The sequence below is a fragment of the Coregonus clupeaformis genome, chromosome 25 (genome assembly GCF_020615455.1).
Source record: "Coregonus clupeaformis isolate EN_2021a chromosome 25, ASM2061545v1, whole genome shotgun sequence".
Taxonomy (NCBI): domain Eukaryota; kingdom Metazoa; phylum Chordata; class Actinopteri; order Salmoniformes; family Salmonidae; genus Coregonus; species Coregonus clupeaformis.
Genome location: NC_059216.1, coordinates 23648435 through 23670767, shown reverse-complemented (window position 1 = coordinate 23670767; position 22333 = coordinate 23648435). Strand labels below are relative to the sequence as shown.

The following is a 22333-nucleotide window of genomic DNA, read 5'->3' as shown; positions in this document are numbered from 1 at the left end:
AAAGTGCCTTCAAGTACGCCAGTGTCTTGTCTTCAGTGCACCGGAACACAACACAGTAGTCGGCAACGAGCAGACCGCGCCGGCTACACTAAAATACATATTTTCACCTTTCATTCAGCACCTAAATTGAACCTAACTTCGATGTCTAGAAAATACGTATTTTCGACGTCTTTTCAACGTTATTTTGCTTACTGGGACTATTGTCGTTTTGCTGGGGGCAGCAATTTTTTTGTCTCCCTAGGGCAGCAGAACGGCAAGGACCGGCCCTGGCAGGAAGTGTATTACATGTCATGGGTTTGCTAAATACAATGTAACTAATTTATGCATTATGTTGTGTCGGCTAAACTGTATCCGCCGGCGTTGCAATTAGGCTATGTATCATCACATATAATTCATTTGATTTCTAGCATACAATTAACACACCATGCATGCAATACATCAATCAAAAAACAATTACACATTAATAGAACCTAACAGGGTAATGTGCAGATATTAGGAGCATACATTCAGCTTCAACTTTTCTGTAAACAAATTCAAACCTACCCGGTTAGCTCCAGCAGAAGACTGTTGAGGCTGACTCCCGTTGTTGATTTCGCGCGCATCAAAACAAATATTTATTTCTTTAGATTATAGGAATATTGTAGATTGTGGCTTTAAATTGAAACTTTGTAAAATATATATATATATATATATATATATATATATATATAAATATATATATATATATATATATAAATATATATATATATATATATATATATATAAAATAAATAAAACATTAGGACATTTGTGCAAAAAATTTTAAATATTTTAATCATTTGAGGTAGAGTTTATGTTTGTTTTCCTGTGCCATGATTCTTGCATCGGACATATCCTCATAGGACTGTAGGCTATACAGTAGTTTCAGTGGTGCAGGACATTTCATATGGAACATGTGATAGAAAGAAAATACATGATAGGCCTGTCTTCCCACATTTAGCCTAATAAGACCTCGTTAAACCCTGTTTACTGACTGTAAATTGTGATGCAGAGTGGCCAAAATATGATTGTGACTTTTCATTCTAAGTTAGGGTTTGCCATAGAAATTGAATCTAGTTCATTCTAGAATCATTGTAGTTCTGTGGGGTTTGATTTGATATCATCAGTGTAACAGATTTCACTTTACTGAGCGTGTCTCTTTAGCAATTAATCAATTAAGTGAACTTGAGTTTACCAAAATTGCAACCAAATATTCTGACCTGGACCGGTGGCCTGACTGGCCTAGCACAGCAGGGATGGACATTTATGCAGGCACAGCATGCAATGCGTTTACGCATAATCTATTTGGCTCATCCTGGCATATAGCTCAGGGTTTCATAGTCTAACATCCGCATTGGCCAGTCACTCCATGAATTTGACTTCCTTTACCCATAATGCTCATTGACTGAACATTCAAAATTGCCATGGCAATTATGCATCACAATAGTAATTATATTTATATGTTTCATCATCAAGGCCCAAGACATAAAGTAGTCTGAAGGCTTGTGTATCAATCATTCCATTGCTGACCCAGATAGGATGCTCATCACATAAAGGACTGCCTTCATCTAGAATCATGCATACCTTTTCTGTGAGTACTCAGACATCAAATTCTTTACTTAACTCATGAGGACCCCTGAGATTGCAATATCTGGAAACACTGTCTCATGTAGAATTGGTCATGTCATGTTCTTTCTCTGAAATGTATAACAAAATATTGACTTGATTGTTTCATTAAGGACGGTGCATCACAAGCTGGAAATAGTGGGCAAAATTGTGACAATGTTGCCCAAAATAACAGAGGCCAATATTTTCATGGAGGTAAGCACTGCACTTCTGACGGGTCTCATGATTGTATTACTTTATCTGAAAGTGAGAGAGTAAACCCTAGCTGTTGTTATTATTTTACCAGGGTTGGACCATCCCCCATATGCCATTAACAATTACGGGAATCTCCTATATGGCCAATGGAAATGGATGTGTCCCCTGTGAATGACTAACAATGGAGTAAGGTTTAACTTCAGTTTTACTGTTCAACAGTCATGGTGTGCTGAATGTTTTATTGCTGAACAACCATAAGTCTTTGTCCTCTAATCTGTCTCGCGTTCCTCCAACAGTAAGCAAGACATGCCAGCAGAGCTCACTGGAGCAGGGAGACATCCCGTCATCCCCTCGGCACCTGACAAGGTAAGGGCTTACTAAATAACAATAGTAACATCTGCACAAAGGGAATTCCTAATTAGATTGGTATTATTTGAGAAAGAATCCTAAAGATGGTCAAATGGGCATGAAGCCTCTCTCTTCATCTCAGTCTGTTGAACCACCTGATTTCCTCTAGGGCTAAGATTCAGGTCCTGCTGAACAATGTAAAGCAGTCGATGAAACACCTGCAGGGGCAGTTGAATAACATGCAGGGGCAGTTTATTGAGTTGCATACTGCTATCTCTCAGGTAGTGTCAGATGAGTCTTAGATACTGTTGAATAAGTCTGTAATCATGATGTTATGGTGAGGATGATGATTGAAATGGGGATTATTTTAATGATGATAGTAACATTAATGTAATTGTGTATGTATAGTATCAGTACACATACAAATGAGTGTGTATGTTTGGGATGGATCGGTGTCAATTACATTATAGATTGCAAGTGGTCGATTTTTCTTGAATGACTGTATGTGCTCTATACTTCATCCCAGAAGCCAACATTGCTGCACAGAGGGAGACAATCTCAACATCCATCACTGCATGGAGGGGGGGGGGGGGGTCTTCCCAAAGACCAGCGTCTCTGCACAGAGGGAAGGGATCCTCCCGAAAGCCTGCGTCCATGTGAAGAACGGAGACAATCGTCCACAACCACCATCCATCGTCCCCATGGTGGGACGAAAGTGGGAATGGGATGGTGGAGTGTATACGTCACTTGTAGATTTCTATTCCAAGAGAAGAGGTAATTTAAGCCTTATCTTATAAGAAATGAAATTGCCATTGTAAGAGTGTGAGAATTAGTTGTGATAGATCAAATGCCTGCTACTCATGTGAGTGTATGGCTGTTATATTTTCATGCGTCCTCTAGCTATATAAAACAGGTTAAGCTCTAAGAATCTTTGTGACTGCCGGCAGTCTGGTTGAGAGTATCAGAGCGAGACACTCCTGCCTGTCAGCTAGTGATTGTTCTATATGGTGACATGAGCAGAGTGGCCTGACTCCCACTTATTACAGATGTCCGGAGTAGACATGTTGTGCATCCTGCTATGATGTCCATCACCAAGCCAGAACACTCCGAGGCCAACCCTCAAAGCCAGACTGGCAGCCGGCCAGTGGCTGAGCCTGAGACCCCTGCTGCTAAGAACACACCAAACAATGGTGGCTGGCTCAGCTGGGTCTTCTGGAGGGGAAAAGAGGTTAATCCGAAGGAGGATCATCTACCCGAGGATAAAGACAAATCGGTAAAGAACCTGTTATTTATATTCTATAGAGAGACACTTGTGAATTAATCTTTTTCTCTGTGGCTTGATTCACAGTGTTATTATTTTCTTCCTCAGATTGTCTGGGATCCAACCATGCACAGATGGGTTGACAAAACTGAGCCCAAGGCTGAGGTATACACTTAAATTCACTTAAATTTAAAGCAGTGAATGAGCATTGTATTTCAACTATGAGAATGTTACTAAGAATTGTAAAATACGTTGATGTGTTTTACAGCAAAAGCCTGTGCCACCACCTCCCCCGATGGGAATTAATGGATCTATGGAACTCTGGCAGTCTCCCCAAAGGTGTGAATCCTTACTCCATGAAAGCAGGTGAATATTGCTTTAGACTACATTAGGTTTAACTCCAAGAGTGTACCAGCCAATCACTGCTCTCTGTGGTGATCTCCTGCTAACATTTTCGCCACTAACAGTAGGTCTATGGGACAATTATCCCAGGATGCTCTACCCTGATGGGACCACCACAAAGCGTCCAAGCCAGGGACCTGGACTGCTCCCTCCCTCACACTCCACCCTCATGGCGCCTATGGCTGTGCCATTTGAGTCTGCTCAACATAGCTGGCAGAATCTTGCCCTTGGCATTCTATCCTATTGAGGTATGATTCTGAACAATCCTTCCTAAATGTATCAATTTCATTAACTATGCCTTTACTTTACAGTAGCATATGGCTGAAGTAACAGTGATGTTAACTTTTTGTATTTTTCTCCCACAGGCAATTTTCCCAGAGTGGATTTCTTTATAAGGGGATTTTTCTGCATTTTCAAAGAATAAGAAAAATATTTAGCAAAGAAAAATATTATTTGCCGATAGTCGAAGGCGTTCTTACAGTTGAAATCGGAAGTTTACATATACCTTAGCCAAATTCATTTAAACTCAGTTTTTCACAATTCCTGACATTTAATCCTTGTAATAATTCCCTGTTTTAGGTCAGTTAGGATAACCACTTTATTTTAAGAATGTGAAATGTCAGAATAATAGTAGAGAGAATTATTTATTTCAGCTTTTATTTCTTTCATCACATTCCCAGTGGGTCAGAAGTTTACATACACTCAATTAGTATTTGGTAGCATTGCCTTTAAATTGTTTAACTTGGGTCAAACGTTTTGGGTAGCCTTCCACAAGCTTCCCACAATAAGTTAGGTGAATTTTGACCCATTCCTCCTGACAGAGCTGGTGTAACTGAGTCAGGTTTGTAGGCCTCCTTGCTCGCACACGCTTTTTCAGTTCTGCCCACAAATGTTCTATTGGATTGAGGTCAGGGCTTTGTGATGGCCACTCCAATACCTTGACTTTGTTGTCCTTAAGCCATTTTGCCACAACTTTGGAAGTATGCTTGGGGTCATTGTCCATTTGGAAGACCCATTTGCGACCAAGCTTTAACTTCCTGACTGATGTCTTGAGATGTTGCTTCAATATATCCACATAATTTTCCTTCCTCATGACGCCATCTATTTTGTGAAGTGCACCAGTCCCTCCTGCAGCAAAGCACCCCCACAGAATGACGCTGCCACCCCCGTGCTTCACGGTTGGGATGGTGTTCTTCGGCTTGCAAGCTGATCCCTTTTTCGGCCAAACATAACAATGGTCATTATGGCCAAACAGTTCTATTTTTGTTTAATCAGACCAGAGGACATTTCTCCAAAAAGTACGATCTTTGTCCCCATGTGCAGTTGCAAACTGTAGTCTGGCTTTTTTATGGCGGTTTTGGAGCAGTGGCTTCTTCCTTGCTGAGCGGCCTTTCAGGTTATGTCGATATAGTACTAGTTTTACTGTGGATATAGATACATTTGTACCTGTTTCCTCCAGCATCTTCACAAGGTCCTTTGCTGTTGTTCTGGCATTGATTTGCACTTTTAGCACCAAAGTACGTTCATCTCTAGGAGACAGAATGCGTCTCCTTCCTGAGCGGTATGACGGCTGCGTGGTCCCATGGTGTTTATACTTGCATACTATTGTTTGTACAGATGAACGTGGTACCTTCAGGCGTTTGGAAATTATTCCCAAGGATGAACCAGACTTGTGGAGGTCTACAATTAGTTTAGGTCTACACTGAGTTTGAAGGTAGGCCTTGAAATACATCTACAGGTACACCTCCAATTGACTCAAATGATGTCAATTAGCCTATCAGAAGCTTCTAAAGCCATGACATCGTTTTCTGGAATTTTCCAAGCTGTTTAAAGGCACAGTCAACTTAGTGTATGTAAACGTCTGACCCACTGGAATTGTGATACAGTGAATTATAAGTGAAATAATCTGTCTGTAAACAATTGTTGGAAAAATTACTTGTCATTTTGCCAAAACGATAGTTTGTTAACAAGAAATTTGTGGAGTGGTTGAAAAACTAGTTTTAATGACTCCAACCTAAGTGTATGTAAACTTCCGACTTCAACTGTAATTAAAAGACTCAAGCATATCCCTCTCTCCGTCATTTCATCATGTTCATATAGCTTTGATGTGTTCATCATTATGCCTTAATTTCAAATAAATGGGGAAAATAGCACCATCTAATTTCATTATTAATATTGCCTATGCATTATTTTGTGGTTGAGGCACATAGCTGGATGATCTACACAACATATGGCAAATGCCAATGACTCGCTATGATAAATTCTGAGGTCAACTTCAACTGAACGAGTTCCCATGAGCTTGAAATTATTCACTTTTTTGTGTATCATTGAATAGGCTATGCTTCAGTTAGTTCACACAATAATATCCATAGTACAATATACAGTACTTCTTTATTGAGAAATATAACAGAAATGTAGCAAAAATGGCATCATTTTCTGAGCTACGTAGAGTCTAGACTACATCTATTGGCAATTTGTAAACTCTTCACTGGTCAAACACATGAGCAGTTATTAGTTACAATTGATTTCTTGAAAATGTTGCTGCTAATGTAAAGCAAGCATCCAAAGAATGAGTAAAACCTCAATTCAAGGAACATATTAGCCATCACTAGCTACATGAACATGAGCTACACCTTTAAAACGGAACTGATATGCACTCTTTTGGAAGGCGAGATTGATAGTGGGCATTCTTGGATGAGTCTTATTTCCTGCTGATGCTAGCAAGGCTGCATATCTGGACCCTGCTTGCACTTGCTATAGCTTCCAATTAACAGCTTATCCATTCTCATCAGCTCCCTACCCAGTGGTGTGCACACACGACTCCCAAACATCTGGTTGGTGGTGTTGGGGAGATGGTCAGAAAACACTGGCACATAGTTTGGTAAAGGTCTCTCTGCTCTGTGGTTACCCTGTGTGGACAAGTGGGCACAACGTTTAGGGTCATACCAACTTCAGATCAGGATCATGCAGCATTGATATCAACAAGAGATTGTGTTAAAAGAAAACAGTGGACTATTTAACAAGATAATAAATTGGCAAATTATTTACCAGCTGATCATAGTTCTTGAGAAAACTCCAATTCTTCTGCCTGTTGATCAAAACACAATTATATGATTGTAGGCCTATTTGGTTGCCTATACCACGACTGCCCCCTTTCATTGAAACCACGGAAGCTCAAGGCCGACCGCGGTACTGCAGGCATTGTTAGCAGAAAACAGGATCCACCATTATAGTGGATGGAATAATGTCAATCTTCGTGTAAATAAATAAAAATTCCGAAGACAATCATAGTACCAATAATTCCTTCTAATACACCAGATGTATGTCCTTGAACCGATTATTTTAAAATCGCACCCAGAAGAAGTTATAAGGATAATTTATATAGTTGCCAATGGCAGCCTGCAGTACCCAGGTCAGCCTTCAAATTGAGTTACTCAATGAGAGGGTGCAGCACTGAGCTAGCCTGCAACATCACTTCCTGGAATAGTCTGCACATGTTATATGACCATGTTATGTCTCCATGAGACACCATTTTAACCTACTTTATTTGGGGGTTTCCACTAGATAGCACAGCCACAAAGTCAAAATTGCCTGAATCGTAAAAATTCAACAAAACAAAAATGTGCTTTTTTGGTCTCAATTTAAGGTTAGACATAAGGTTAGCAGATTTGGCTTCAATGCGCTATTGAGTCTTCACAAAGGAATGAAATGGTGTCACGTGATCGATGGCGTTGTCCATTCATATACAGTCATTGGTCTATACTCCTAAAACGCAGTTGTGTCATGGGCCTCAGGCCTACCTCCCTAATGATAGGCCTACATTTCATTGGGTACCAAATAACATTGTCAGCATTTATATGTTTATTTCTTCAAGAATAAATGGAAAAGATAGGCTGTATCATGAATTGGAATTAAATTCCTATTAAACAACAGTGAAGATTTCGGATTCAGATTGGGCTACCTGTATGAAATGTGCACTAAAGATAGACAGGTAAAAAACGATAAGGAGGGAAATAATTCATGCTGTGCATTCTAAAAGCAGCCATTACCATTCTTTCACTCCATTCCTCTCTGCGCGCACGAACTCGCGCCACACTTGATCCTGTTTGACTGGGTCGCGAGACAAGGGGGTCTGCCAAGGACTCTCTCCGCCGCCGGGGGTTCGAGTCCTGTCCGGCGGAAGTTTGTACACAGAGACGGAGGACTGTGATATCAAAGCGACGTTAGGTCGGTCTGGCAATCGGTAGCCTGCTGAAGTTGCGCGTTTGTTGCCTTTCGTATCCATTCTAACTTTGCAAAGACAAATTGTATGAATTTTAGAACAGAGTGCGGATGTGCCCCCAATCACTACTGCTTTTGTAGACTCAGCTCTCTATTGTTTACTTGTCCGTCTCCCCGGGAGACTGTAGGGTAATTCAGCTCTATTCATTAGCCCAGTCATTGGTTTCCACAACTATACCGTTACAGTCTGTACGGGACAGAAGATAAGCCCTACCGATGCCTATTCAAAGCCCATTTCCCGAGACAAAATAAAATATAATTATTCTTTGCGCGGCAATAATCAATCCGTGCTGTCAATGCAACAATTTAGGCCTGTGTTGTGTGCTGGGAAGATAGATCTGCAATACAAGATTGTTGCACTAAAGCTTTTAGTTTTTATCATGGAATTATATCAGTAGAATAGCCTATTATAGATTTTGAGAATGTTAACACAGGATTAACATTCCAAAAAAAAAAATCAATTCAAATCAAATCGGATTGGACTCAATAGAATGTCAACCAGGATTGTAGGCTAAGGAAATTGTTGACATGACATATTAATATGGCCTGAGTGTAGAAAACATTAGGAACCCCTTCCTAATATTGAGCTGCACCCCATTTTGTCCTCAGAACAGCCTCAATTTGTGGGGCCATGGACTCTACAAGGTGTCGAAAGCATTACACAGGGATGCTGGCTCATGTTGACTCCAATGCTTCTCACAGTTGTGTCAAGTTGGCTGGGTGTCCTTTGGGTGGTAGACCATTCTTGATACACATTGGAAACTGTTGAGCGTGAAAAACCCAGCAGCGTTGCAGTTCTTGACACACTCAAACCCAGGGCTGCCAACTTTTGTAGAAAGAAAGCATTGGAGTGTGATTTTCTATCTTAATTTCGTTGCCCCCTGGCACAACCCCCAGGAACATTTTACTGTTTTAAAGCTAATTCCCTGCAATTCTACATACAGTATTTCGACATGGCCTTAGGCCTATGACCAGAGTGGAAAATTCAAAAAATAGGTGTATCCAGGATGCTTTGGACATTAAATTAACACTCAAAGGTTGACGACTAATACTTTGAGATTTTTTGGGAATTCAATTTAAAGTATGCTAATATTTAAACATATTTTTTAGGTGGTTTGACATTTCATTCAGACAGTAATGAAATGAGATGGGGAGACAGGAAAATGGGAGAAACAGTGGGAAGGTTGGAAGCAGGGATTGGTTCCTGTTCTCAGGTGAAAGTTGTATGCAACACGTGCCTGGGAGTGTTACCACTACACCAAGGTTCTGCAAAGGAAATACTCATATTAATAGTTGATGGCAGTGGGTAACCAAATCATAGACTGCATTCTCCTTGTCCATAGACTGCTTTCAAGGTAAGGACACAAACATTTAGTAATTTGGGTGAACTATCTCTTTAAAATAGGGCTGGAAGAAAATCCTGCTTCCTCTCCAGGAGGGTTGGCCACCCCTGATCTATAATTCCTAAGTGCTGGGTTTTATAACAACAAAATGTACTTATTATAACAATTAATTTTCAGGTGGTTTATGCCTACTAGTTGAAGATCCTTGCCATCCTCTTACTCTACATAGACAAAACATTATGTGTTTATGAGTTGAGTCCCCCTACCATCTCTGCCTAGCATGTGCACAATACTAAAATGTCACATTATATTTGAGGCCTGGAGCATTTAATATCCCATGCTTATTTTTATGACTTATTCAAAACTTGGCATAAATGGCTGCAACAATACATTGCCTAACATTATTCATTTTCAAAGACAAAAGTATGCATATTAGATTTCAAATATGTATTTACACTGGCACAATTGTGAAGAAGTGGAATAATAAAATAAGTGTGGGGAATAACAGTAGTGTTCTTGCTGACAAGCACAGTTTTGGGTTCACAATCTGTTTGACAAAATTATTTTCATAGTTACAAATCAGGTCATCCTACCAAACATCCCTACTAAAACATACTGTAGGCCTACGTCTGCTGCCTTTTCGTTGTCACAGCCTAAATGCCAAACGAGGAAACAACATTGTACATAAAACAGCGCTACCCTACTGCTCTTTTTTTTTACAGATTTATAAACTCAACAGAGAACGTCCTCTCTCTCCATTTAGCTCGACTCTAGTCTTGAGGGGCGTTTCTTTAAAATGCGCATCCAATACCCTTGACTCCTTACATAACTAGACCAATCATATGCTTCAATGTGCCGCGGTTCACAGTGCTGTGGCAGGACAGGACAATGATAGAGGTTCCGCTCGTGATGTTGAATTGAAGGCGCAGATACTCCCATTTCAAAACGATTTGGAGCACAGTTGAAAAGTTAACCCACTGACTATACAATGAACTAATTCGAAAATAAAGTAGTACTTCTCAATGCGTGAGATATAAGAGGTGTGGCGAGTGAGAAGAGGGTCAAATGCGTGTCTCACGGCCAGTGCGTGAGAGTTGGCGATTCTGCTCAAACCCGTGTGCCTACTACCTACCATACCCCCGGTCTAAGGCACTTAAATCTTTTGTCTTGCCCATTCACCCTCTGAATGCCACACATACACAATCCATATCTAAAAAATCATTCTTTAACCCGTCTCCTCCCCTTCATCTACACTGATTGAAGTGGATTTACAAATTACATCAATAGTATGTTATGGCAAGAGCAGGTGTTCCTAATGTTTTGTACATTCAATGTAATAGTCCCGTGTAGCTCAGTTGGTAGAGCATGGCGCTTGCAATGCCAGGGTTGTGGGTTCGATTCCCACGGGGGACCAGTATGAAAATGTATGCACTCACTAACTGTAAGTCGCTCTGGATAAGAGCGTCTGCTAAATGACTAAAATGTAAATGTAAATGTAATTGTCCACGTGAGAATTGAGCGTTGGAAAATATATCCACAAGATGGAACCCTAATGTAACTCCAGGTGACTTGCTGTGGACCGTCCTATATTGTTATCTCTGGTTCTAAAATGAAGCATTTTTTATGGACAGGTTCAGTGGTGTTGTGGAGGGTATATGCAGGTATAAGCCTATACCCACTTTTTTTGTGGGCATTGTGTATACTCACTTCTTAATCGCCACAATGTATTCGGAAAGTATTTAGACCCCTTGACTTTTTTTTCACATTTTGTTACATTACAGCCTTATTCTAAAATGGATTTTTTTGTTTATATCCCCCTCATCAATCTACACACAATACTCCATAATGACAAAGCAAGCAAAAACAGGTTTTTAGAACTTTTTACAAATGTATAATAAAAAAGACCCTTTACTCAGTACTTTGTTGAAGCACCTTTGGCAGTGATTACAGCCTTGAGTCTTATTGGGTATGATGCTACAAGCTTGGCACACCTGTATTTGGGGAGTTTCTCCCATTCCTCTCTGCAGATCCTCTCCAGCTCTGTCAGGTTGGATGGGGAGCGTCGCTGCACAGCTATTTTCAGGTATCTCCAGAGATGTTCGATCGGGTTCAAGTCTGGGCTCTGGCTGGGCCACTCAAGGACATTCAGAGAAGCCACTCCTGGGTTGTCTTGGCTGTGTGCTTAGGGTCATTGTCCTGTTGGAAGGTGAACCTTCGCACCAGTCTGAGGTCCTGAGCGTGCTGGAGCAGGTTTTCATCAAGGATCCCTCTGTACTTTGCCCCATTCATCGTTCCCTCGATCCTGACTAGTCCCTGCCGCTGAAAAACATCCCCACAGCATGATGCTGCCACCACCATCCTTCACCGTAGGAATGGTGCCAGGTTTCCTCCAGATGTGACGCTTGGCATTCAGGCCAAAGAGTTCAATCTTGGTTTCATCAGACCAGAGAATCTTGTTTCTCATGGTCTGAGAGTCCTTTAGGTGCCTTTTGGCAAACTCCAAGCGAGCTGTCATGTGCCTTTTACTGAGGAGTGGCTTCCGTCTGGCCACTCTACCATAAAGGCCTGATTGCTGGAGTGTTGCAGAGATGGTTGTCCTTCTGGAAGGTTATCCCATCTCCATAGAGGAACTCTGGAGCTCTGACAGAGTGATCATCGGGTTCTTGGTCACCTCCCTGACCAAGGCCCTTCTCCCCCGATTGCTCAGTTTGGCCAGGCAGCCAGCTCTAGGAAAAGTCTTAGTGGTTCCAAACTTCTTCCATTTAAGAATGATGGAGGCCACTGTGTTCTTGGGGACCTTCAATGCTGCAGAATTTTTTTTGTACCCTTCCCCAGTTCTGTGCCTCGACACAATCCTGTCTCGAAGCTCTACGGACAATTCCTTCGACCTCATGGCTTGGTTTTTGCTCTGACATGCACTATCAACTGTGGGACCTTATATAGACAGGTGTGTGCCTTTCCAAATCATGTCCAATCAATTGAATTTACCACAGATGGACTCCAATCAAGTTGTAGAAACATCTCAAGGATGATCAATGGAAACAGGATGCACCTGAGCTCAATTTTGAGTCTCATAGCAAAGGGTCTGAATACTTATGTAAATAAGGTATTTCTGTTTTATATAAAAAATAAATAATTTGAAAACATGTCTAAAACCTGTTTTCGCTCTGTCATTAAAAAAAATAAAAATAAGGCTGATGGATCAGATCAGAATGTTTAGCTTAAAAATCTTCCAAAATGTGATTTGCAGGAAAACACTGTTCTAAAATGCGCACTGCACATGCGAGCGGTTTCATGGACAGAGATAAATTTAGAAAGAGGGGAGATCTAAAGATGCAACAACTACCATGGGTTGTTAATATGACTAGGATAATAGCTTTGGCTGCTAGACAATGAAATAAAGTTGATTTGAAAACCAATAGAACAGGAGAGCGCATATGAGGAAGTCTTTTTAAATAATTGCCTCCATCTTCCATGGTGGGATTAAAATGTCCAGGTTTCAAACAATTAAGGAACAGGAATCATATCGCAATGCTAATGATAGGCCTAACCGTATTCTGGTAGATGGAAAGGCTTTCCCCAAAACATTCTCAGTTAAATGTTAACTAGCTACAAAGTAGCCTATGCCTACCTGGCAGAATGATATCATTATTATTTACATAAATCCAGTGGCCATTTGTTTCAAGTATGGGTAGCTGCAGCCCAATATGGTGACTGGAGTATGGGCGAGTGGGTGTGTGGAAAGCGAATCAGCTAATTGGGCAGATTTGTTGCCACTCAAGACCGTTTTGTGTGGCTGATTGGGCTGCACGACGAGTCGATAACCTGGTGACCAGTGCACCGGTGTTGTATCGACATCCATGCTGACTTGAGGGTTCTTCCTAATGGGTATCACGGTCATGTCACCAGCAGTAGCTAACATGGCAAATTTTTTCCCTCACATCATTTTATTTCAAGTAGGATAGCAGCCTGTACAATAAATAACTAATATTGATAACCATCTAGATGTCACCTTGATACATAGGGCCTACATACAGTCTACTACTCAGTGGGGAGGGCATGAAAGGCAACAACTCCGGGACACAGTTCCCTTCGCTCCCGCTTGCCAAGCACTACTGTCCTGCAAGGGCGTGGGAAGTTGCTACCGAGTAGCCAATATCAGGGTGAAAGTCACAGTAAGCACACGCATACAACGCACGAAGCAAGAGAACACCCATCATCAATACTTTTAATAAAAAATAAACAATCATCCGTTTTATAACTGAACATTTACAATTTTTGTGTAAAACTAACAGTGAAATACAACTCAGACTCATCCTCTGGCTTCAAAACAGAAGTCTAATCTCTCAAGGCAAGGTAGATGCGTGGTAAGAAACGGAAGGAAAAAAACACTGCTCAGTCAAAACCGTCTAACCTATAGCTGTCACGACTTCCTCCGAAGCTGACTCCCCTCCTTGTTCGGGCAGGCTTCGGTTTTCGTCGTCACCGGTCTTCTAGCCACTGCCGCTCCATATCTCATCATTCCATTTGTCTTGTTAATTATACACACCTGGTTCATATTCCCCTCATTAGTACGTGTTTAAGTGTTCCCTCTGCCCCCTTGTCCTTGTGGGTGATTGTTCATTGTGAGGATTAGTAGCTTGGTTGAGCTCAGTATTTTGTATTGCCGGGGTATTTTCCCCATGTGCCTGTTTTGCGCACTGGACTGGTTACGATGGATTACGGAATAAACTCTGTATACTGTGATTTACCCTCCTGCGCCTGACTCCTTCAAATCAAGCATCACAGAATCACCCACCCGCTATGGAGTCAGCAGGAGAGGAGCGCATGCCTGGAGTCGTGGCACGGGTCCAGGAGCATTCAACAATGCTAGCTAGCTACTGTGATTTACCCTCCTGCGCCTGACTCCTTCAAATCACGCATCACAATAGCAGAGCGCTTTCGACACACCCACTCCTTTCCACACGCCCACTACTTTCCTTTCGACACACCCACTATTTTCCACTCGCCCACTACTTTCCTTTCGACACACCCACTCCTTTCCACACGTCCACTACTTTCCTTTCGACATACCCACTCGCCCATACTCTGGTCGCCATATTCTAATTTAATTTGCAAACTCCAGCTCATGTGCATTACAGAAACACTGCTAACCAAACAACAGTGCTAGGTAACTACACTAAAAAATGCAAATTTCTTCGATTTTTCCCAGACCTTAAAAGTGGTCTCCTGATGTGGTTTTAGCATTGTTGTGGACTTAGAACATCCGGTTTAGTTGTTTTTAGATTTAAAAAGTGTGACATTGACAGTGAAAACCTGAAAAAAATCTACATCAGAAACCTGTGACTGACTGTGAAAGACCAATATGGGATTCATAATTTTAGGTCATTCAGAGGGTATGTCACTGTTTGCAATAGAAGTCTTCACATAGGGCACCATTCCTTCGCCGGGTGGGCCGTTGGGGAAATTAGTGTATACCCCCTTCTACAGGCACCACTACACTACTGGACAGGTTGTTGAGGTCTGGAGACAGTTTACAACACAGTTCAAGACTATGTTAATGTGTCTGTGTCGTGTGTGAAAATGGGCAGCTTCAGTCAGCTATTTAGTATTTACTTAAAGGTGTCAGCATACATAGGTTCGGTTTGCTTCTAGCAGAACTCAGCTAGACGTGCTCGCATATTCCCTAAAGAGCTTCACTTGAAAAACAAGAAAAAAGTGGCAATATTACTGTTTGTCCCTCTTGAGGGGTTGTGACTAGATAGAGTACAGCTACGACCGGAAGTTACTTTTCGTAGCAAGTTAGGAGAGCATTTTAGCTAACCCTAACCCTTTTCCTAACCTTAACCTAATTCTCCTAACCTGCCAAGTTAATTGTCCTAACCTGCTGCGTAAGATCTCCTAACCTGCCACGAAGAGGTCACTTCCGGTCATAGCTGTATTCCACCTAGCCAGAACCCGAGCAGGGCAGATGTCAGAAACGTGCTTTCACCATCCTGATGAGCATTTCATTTTACATTTACATTTTAGTCATTTAGCAGACGCTCTTATCCAGAGCGACTTACAGGAGCAATTAGGGTTAAGTGCCTTGCTCAAGGGCACATTTACGTCATTTAGCAGACGCTCTTATCCAGAGCGACTTACAAATTGGTGCATTCACCCTATAGCCAGTGGGAAAACCACTTTACACTTTTTTTTTTTTTTTTGTGGGGGGTGGGTAGAAGGATTACTTTATCCTATCCCAGGTATTCCTTAAAGAGGTGGGGTTTCAAATGTCTCCGGAAGGTGGTGAGTGACTCCGCTGTCCTGGCGTCGTGAGGGAGCTTGTTCCACCATTGGGGTGCCAGAGCAGCGAACAGTTTTGACTGGGCTGAGCGGGAACTATGCTTCCGCAGAGGAAGGGGAGCCAGCAGGCCAGAGGTGGATGAACGCAATGCCCTCGTTTGGGTGTAGGGACTGATCAGAGCCCGAAGGTACGGAGGTGCCGTTCCCCTCACTGCTCCATAGGCAAGCACCATGGTCTTGTAACGGATGCGAGCTTCAACTGGAAGCCAGTGGAGTGTGCGGAGGAGGGGGGTGACGGAGAGAACTTGGGAAGGTTGAACACCAGACGGGCTGCGGCATTCTGGATGAGTTGTAGGGGTTTAATGGCACAGGCAGGGAGGCCAGCCAACAGCGAGTTGCAGTAATCCAGACGGGAGATGACAAGTGCCTGGATTAGGACCTGTGCCGCTTCCTGTGTAAGGCAGGGTCGTACTCTCCGAATGTTGTAGAGCATGAACCTGCAGGATCGGGTCACCGCCTTGATGTTAGCGGAGAACGACAGGGTGTTGTCCAGGGTCACGCCAAGGCTCTTCGCACTCTGGGAGGAGGACACAACGGAGTTGTCAACCGTGATGGCGAGATCATGGAACGGGCAGTCCTTCCCCGGGAGGAAGAGCAGCTCCGTCTTGCCAGGGTTCAGCTTGAGGTGGTGATCCGTCATCCATACTGATATGTCTGCCAGACATGCAGAGATGCGATTCGCCACCTGGTTATCAGAAGGGGGAAAGGAGAAGATTAGTTGTGTATCGTCAGCGTAGCAATGATAGGAGAGGCCATGTGAGGATATGACAGAGCCAAGTGACTTGGTGTATAGGGAGAATAGGAGAGGGCCTAGAACTGAGCCCTGGGGGACACCAGTGGTGAGAGCACGTGGTGCGGAGACAGCTTCTCGCCACGCCACTTGGTAGGAGCGACCGGTCAGGTAGGACGCAATCCAGGAGTGAGCCGCGCCGGAGATGCCCAGCTCGGAGAGGGTGGAGAGGAGGATCTGATGGTTCACAGTATCAAAGGCAGCAGACAGGTCTAGAAGGACAAGAGCAGAGGAGAGAGAGTTAGCTTTAGCAGTGCGGAGAGCCTCCGTGACACAGAGAAGAGCAGTCTCAGTTGAATGACCAGTCCTGAAACCTGACTGGTTTGGATCAAGAAGGTCATTCTGAGAGAGATAGCAAGAGAGTTGGCTAAAGACGGCACGCTCAATAGTTTTGGAAAGAAAAGAAAGAAGGGATACTGGTCTGTAGTTGTTGACATCAGTGGGATCGAGTGTTGGTTTTTTGAGAAGGGGTGCAACTCTCGCTCTCTTGAAGACGGAAGGGACATGGCCAGCGGTCAAGGATGAGTTGATCAGCGAGGTGAGGTAGGGGAGAAGGTCACCGGAGATGGTCTGGAGAAGAGAGGAGGGGATGGGGTCAAGCGGGCAGGTTGTTGGGCGGCCTGCAGTCACAAGTCGCAGGATTTTATCTGGAGAGAGAGGGGAGAAAGAAGGGGGGGGGGGAGGATTCAGCAGGGAGGAAAATGTGGCAAAGAGCTTCCTAGGGTTAGAGGCAGATGCTTGGAATTTAGAGTGGTAGAAAGTGGCCTTAGCAGCAGAAACGGATGAAGAAAATGTAGAGAGGAGGGAGTGAAAAGATGCCAGGTCGGCAGGGAGTTTAGTTTTCTTCCATTTCCGCTCCGCTGCCCGGAGCTCTGTTCTGTGAGCTCGCAATGAGTCATCAAGCCACGGAGCTGGAGGGGGAGGACCGAGCCGGCCGGGGAGGATAGGGGACACAGAGAGTCAAAGGATGCAGAAAGGGAGGAGAGGAGGGTTGAGGAGGCAGAATCAGGAGATTGGAGGGAGAAGGATTGAGCAGAGGGAAGAGATGATAGGATGGAAGAGGAGAGAGTAGTGGGAGAGAGAGAGCAAAGGTTGCGGCGGCGCATTACCATCTGTGTAGGGGCAGAGTGAGTAGTGTTGGAGGAGAGCGAGAGAGAAAAGGAAACAAAGTAGTGGTCGGAGACATGGAGGGGAGTTGCAGTGAGATTAGTAGAAGAGCAGCATCTAGTAAAGATGAGGTCAAGCGTATTGCCTGCCTTGTGAGTAGGGGGGACGGTGAGAGGGTGAGGTCAAAAGAGGAGAGGAGTGGAAAGAAGGAGGCAGAGAGAAATGAGTCAAATGTGGACGTAGGGAGGTTGAAATCCCCCAAAACTGTGAGGGTGAGCCATCCTCAGGAAAGGAACTTATCAAGGCGTCAAGCTCATTGATGAACTCTCCAAGGGAACCTGGAGGGCGATAGATGACAAGGATATTAAGCTTAAATGGGCTAGTGACTGTGACAGCATGGAATTCAAATGAGGAGATAGACAGATGGGTTAGGGGAAAAATTGAGAATGTCCACTTGGGAGAGATGAGGATTCCTGTGCCACCACCCCTCTGACCAGATGCTCTCGGGGTATGCGAGAACACATGGTCAGACGAGGAGAGAGCAGTAGGAGTAGCAGTGTTTTCAGTGGTAATCCATGTTTCCGTCAGCGCCAGGAAGTCGAGGGACTGGAGGTTAGCATAGGCTGGGATGAAGTCAGCTTTGTTGGCAGCAGAACGGCAGTTCCAGAGGCTGCCTGAGACCTGGAACTCCAGGTGTGGGGTGCGTGCAGGGACCACCAGGTTAGAGAGGCAGCAGCCACGCGGTGTGAGGCGTTTGTGTAGCCTGTGCAGAGAGGAGAGAACAGGGATAGGCAGAGGCATAGTTGACAGGCTGTAGCAAATGGCTACAATAATGCAGAGGAGATCGGAATGAAATGAACTAAACATCTGGGAGAGGAGAGAGCAGGGCCTCCCTCACCAAAACTTCCACCTCAGAAACTATAATTGTTTCACTGAACCACCCGAACAAAAACTCTCCCAACTTCCACCTTTAGAAATCAGAATTGTTGTGAACCACAGCGGTTCAATGTTTCAAGGAATAGACTCAACCCACTTTATTCAGCTAGCTAACTATGACACCATAGCTAACTAGCATGCTAGCATCCAATAACACACAGTTTAGCACCAACACTTGGTCACAACAAACCACCAATAGTGTGTTAACACACTAAACAGATAATTCGTGTCCGTGTCTAGTTCCTTTCATAACGCAGCAATAATTAAACGTTGGCTAGCTAGCACAAATAAATTGTATTTAGCTGCCACAGTACAGCACACAATGGCTACTGTGTTGACTCAGTTCGAAAAACGGCTAGCTAGCTAGCTTCGTGCTACACCCGGCACCGCCGAAAACAATGCTAACCTACAATAACTACCCACAACAGCCCACGATGCCTAACTATGACACCATAGCTAACTAGCATGCTAGCATCCAATAACACACAGTTTAGCACCAATACTTGGTTACAACAAACTACCAATAGTGTGTTAACACACTAAACAGATAATTCGTGTCCGTGTCTAGTTCCTTTCGTAACGCAGCAATAATTAAACGTTGGCTAGCTAGCACAAGTATATTGTATTTAGCTACTACAGTACAGTTAGCTGGTCGTGTTGGCTAGCTAGCAATGGCTACTGTGTTGACTTTGTTTGAAAAACGGCTAGCTAGCTAGCTTGGTGCTACACCGGCACCGCCGAAAACAATGCTAACCTACAATAACTACCCACAACAGCCCACGATGCCTAACTATGACGCCATAGCTAACTAGCATGCTAGCATCCAATAACACACAGTTTAGCACCAATACTTGGTTACAACAAACTACCAATAGTGTGTTAACACACTAAACAGATAATTCGTGTCCGTGTCTAGTTCCTTTCATAACGCAGCAAAAATTAAACGTTGGCTAGCTAGCACAAATATATTGTATTTAGCTACTGCAGTACAGTTAGCTGGTCGTGTTGGCTAGCTAACAATGGCTACTGTGTTGACTTTGTTTGAAAAAAACGGCTAGCTAGCTAGCTTCGTACGCGGCCTATCTACAATACCTAACTACAATCTAAATACATAATTAAGCCTTACTCGACAAAGCCCAAGCTATGTATAACGCCAAACTTACCCGACGCCAGCTAACATTTGTCTTCTGCAATCAGTAGGTGTAATTAAGTACAGTAGCTACTAACTACCTAACGTTGATGGCTCAGATAATGAGGTTAGAAAAACGGCTGAATGGTAGGTAGCTAGCTGGCTTAATTACAGGTACTCTTAAGCGTGAAATAACATTGGAAACAACTCTCCACCGTTGCTAAACGTTACCAGTAGCTACCCGCTAGCTAGCTAGCCTCGTGCTTCGCCGGGCTCCGCCGGGCTCCGCCGTAAACAATACTTACCTACAATAATTACCTACGGAAACCTACAATAACTACCTAAATAACTACCTAAATAAACTACCTACAATACCTAACTACAACTACCTACCTACGATCTAAATACATGGTTTAAGCTTTACTCAACACCATATAAGAAGCCAAGCTTACCTCCTGCTAGAGAAAACACAACCTCTCCCGACCACAGCCAAAGGAGCACATGACCTGGATTTCATGTTATCCCTCCTACTACTCTTCCTCCTATGGTCACAATACATTTGCTGTTCTGAGGTTTTATTGACATGACAGGTCCCCAACAGCTCCCCGAAGCGCAAGAAGTATGAATGCACTGACTTCTGCGGAGGCCGCATCGCAGTGAATGCTGTACGGCCACAGCAGATGTCGGATTGACCATGCAGAGCCTTTAAGACCCTCTTTTACAGATGCACCATTGAGAGCATCCTGTCTCTGTCGGGCTGCATCACCGCCTGGTACGGAAACTGCACCATCCGCACCCGCAGGGCTCTCCAGAGGGTGGTGTTGTCAGCCCAACGCATCACCGGGGGCACACTGCCTGCCCTCCAGGACATCTACAGCACCCAGTGTCACAGGAAGGCCAAGAAGATCATCAAGGACCTCAGTCATCCGAGCCACGGCCTGTTCACCCCGCTACCATCTACAAGTCGGAGACAGTACAGGTGCATCAAAGCTGGGACCGAGAGACTGAAAAACAGCTTCTATCTCCAGGCCATCAGACTGTTAAATATCAACCACTAGCCGGCCTCCGCCCAGTACCCTGATTTTAGTCACTGTTACTAGCCGGCTACCACCCGGTCCAATAAAATGTGATTTTTTTATTTGATTTACTCGCCGATAGCCGACACCCGCATAGTTGATGTTGTGGCAGTGTTGAAGGTGTAACTGCGTTGGAGCTGTCAAATCTGTCATGACTTCCGCCGAGGCTGCTTCCCCTCCTTGTTCGGGCAGGCTTCGGCGTTCGTCGTCACCGGCTTACTAGCCACTGCCACTGCCACTGCCGCTCCATTATTCATCATTCTATTTGTCTTGTCTTGTCAGTCACACACACCTGGTTCTTATCCCCTCATTAGTCCGTGTATAAGTTTTCCCTCTGCCCCCTTTGTCCTTGTGGGTGATTGTTTAATTTTGAGAGTAGTGTAGCTCGGTGGAGCTACTCATACCTTGTTATTGCCAGGGTAGATTTTCCCCTGTGCCTGTTTAGTTTGTCGCTATCCAGCGCTATTTGTGTATGACGGAATAAACTCTGCATTCGGTGAATAAACTCTGCATTCGGTGATTACCCTCCTGCGCCTGACTCCTTCTATCACACTCATCACAAAATCGGTGAGCAGCTGCTTTTGATCATTGTCATGAAACCACTCGCTTTAGAAGTTCAGAAAGAAAGTGTAGGCTATATATAGAAATAATGACACTCAAATAGAAAATCATTAAACAAAAGAATGAGGATTTCTATCAACCTAATCGAGGTGTAGATTACATCTCACATTGCAGTGTTCGAACTTGTAAACAAGGCTGCATGGGATTTCACTTAATGCGACTCTGTGCAGCCAATGGCAATGTCCCTTTAGTTATGTGCTGCTTGTAGATTTGACAGCTCTAATGCAGTTCCACCCCCGACACCGCCAAAACAACCGCTATGCGGATGTCGGCTTAAAGCGGATCTGATTGAATATAACCCTTAATGTGTTATCACTGTGCTTGATCTAATAGCACAACCAAATGACCTGGATTGCAGTAAATTGACATGACATTAAAGTACATGGTGCAAGTGATCAATGCCGTTTGAGATTCTGTGCAGATTATTATAGCAATTGTGAACATTTTCACAGTCCTGCGACCCTGAACATCCACGCTTTCTATGATTACATAAGAATACATTTATTGTTACAGTAATTTCTAAATGTGGCCATGGATGTGTTACTCATTTTAAGGTGGAATAACTACTGTTACATTAGTTTGTAAGACAGTAAATAGCCTAATGTTAAGGCTGTCTTACAAAAGTAATATTGAATTGTGTTTGGTTGACAACACAACCAAATATCAACATTTGAAAGAGATGTATCTACTGCTTAGATAGCCACTGGCTTAATCCTATTCTTTAACTTCTATTTTAGGTTGAGATGGAGACGTGAATTCAACATTTATTATTAACTTGAAGATTCCATTTGAAATCAACCAAAGCTGGAAACCCTAGGCCTATATTCATTGTCTATTTTTAGTTGAATCCTGGGC

At 43.4% G+C, this 22333-nt stretch overlaps 2 protein-coding genes across 2 annotated transcripts; one reads left to right on the top strand and one right to left on the bottom strand.

Annotated features, from left to right (window-relative positions):
- The first annotated feature begins 2128 nt into the window (after positions 1–2128).
- LOC123481876 (protein transport protein Sec16A-like) lies at positions 2129–4390 on the top strand. Its single transcript, XM_045207451.1, has 7 exons — positions 2129–2205; positions 2714–2961; positions 3234–3460; positions 3557–3613; positions 3717–3814; positions 3916–4098; positions 4216–4390. Exons 2-6 carry the CDS (start codon positions 2763–2765, stop codon positions 3953–3955), a joined length of 621 nt encoding a protein of 206 aa, XP_045063386.1. The 5' UTR covers positions 2129–2205; positions 2714–2762; the 3' UTR covers positions 3956–4098; positions 4216–4390.
- A 1832-nt stretch (positions 4391–6222) lies between these two features.
- Positions 6223–8440, bottom strand: c25h2orf50 (chromosome 25 C2orf50 homolog). The gene is made up of 3 exons (XM_041847019.2): positions 7900–8440; positions 6899–6938; positions 6223–6759 (listed from the first exon to the last, which is right to left on the bottom strand). The coding sequence occupies exons 1-3, from the start codon at positions 8133–8135 to the stop codon at positions 6568–6570; spliced, it is 468 nt and encodes a 155-aa protein (XP_041702953.1). The 5' UTR covers positions 8136–8440; the 3' UTR covers positions 6223–6567.
- Positions 8441–22333: the final 13893 nt, after the last annotated feature.

What these genes read in the sequence shown, in the direction of transcription:
- LOC123481876 (XM_045207451.1), top strand. Translation starts at nt 2,763, where the DNA reads ATGGAGGGGGGGGGGGGGGTCTTCCCAAAGACCAGCGTCTCTGCACAG. An exon ending in TTTCTATTCCAAGAGAAGAG is followed by an intron (nt 2,962 to 3,233) that starts GTAATTTAAGCC and finishes CACTTATTACAG; the next exon opens with ATGTCCGGAGTAGACATGTT. An exon ending in CCGAGGATAAAGACAAATCG is followed by an intron (nt 3,461 to 3,556) that starts GTAAAGAACCTG and finishes TTTCTTCCTCAG; the next exon opens with ATTGTCTGGGATCCAACCAT.
- c25h2orf50 (XM_041847019.2), bottom strand. Translation starts at nt 8,135, where the DNA reads ATGGATACGAAAGGCAACAAACGCGCAACTTCAGCAGGCTACCGATTG. An exon ending in AGGAATGGAGTGAAAGAATG is followed by an intron (nt 6,939 to 7,899) that starts GTAATGGCTGCT and finishes TTTGATCAACAG; the next exon opens with GCAGAAGAATTGGAGTTTTC. An exon ending in TCAAGAACTATGATCAGCTG is followed by an intron (nt 6,760 to 6,898) that starts GTAAATAATTTG and finishes TTGTCCACACAG; the next exon opens with GGTAACCACAGAGCAGAGAG.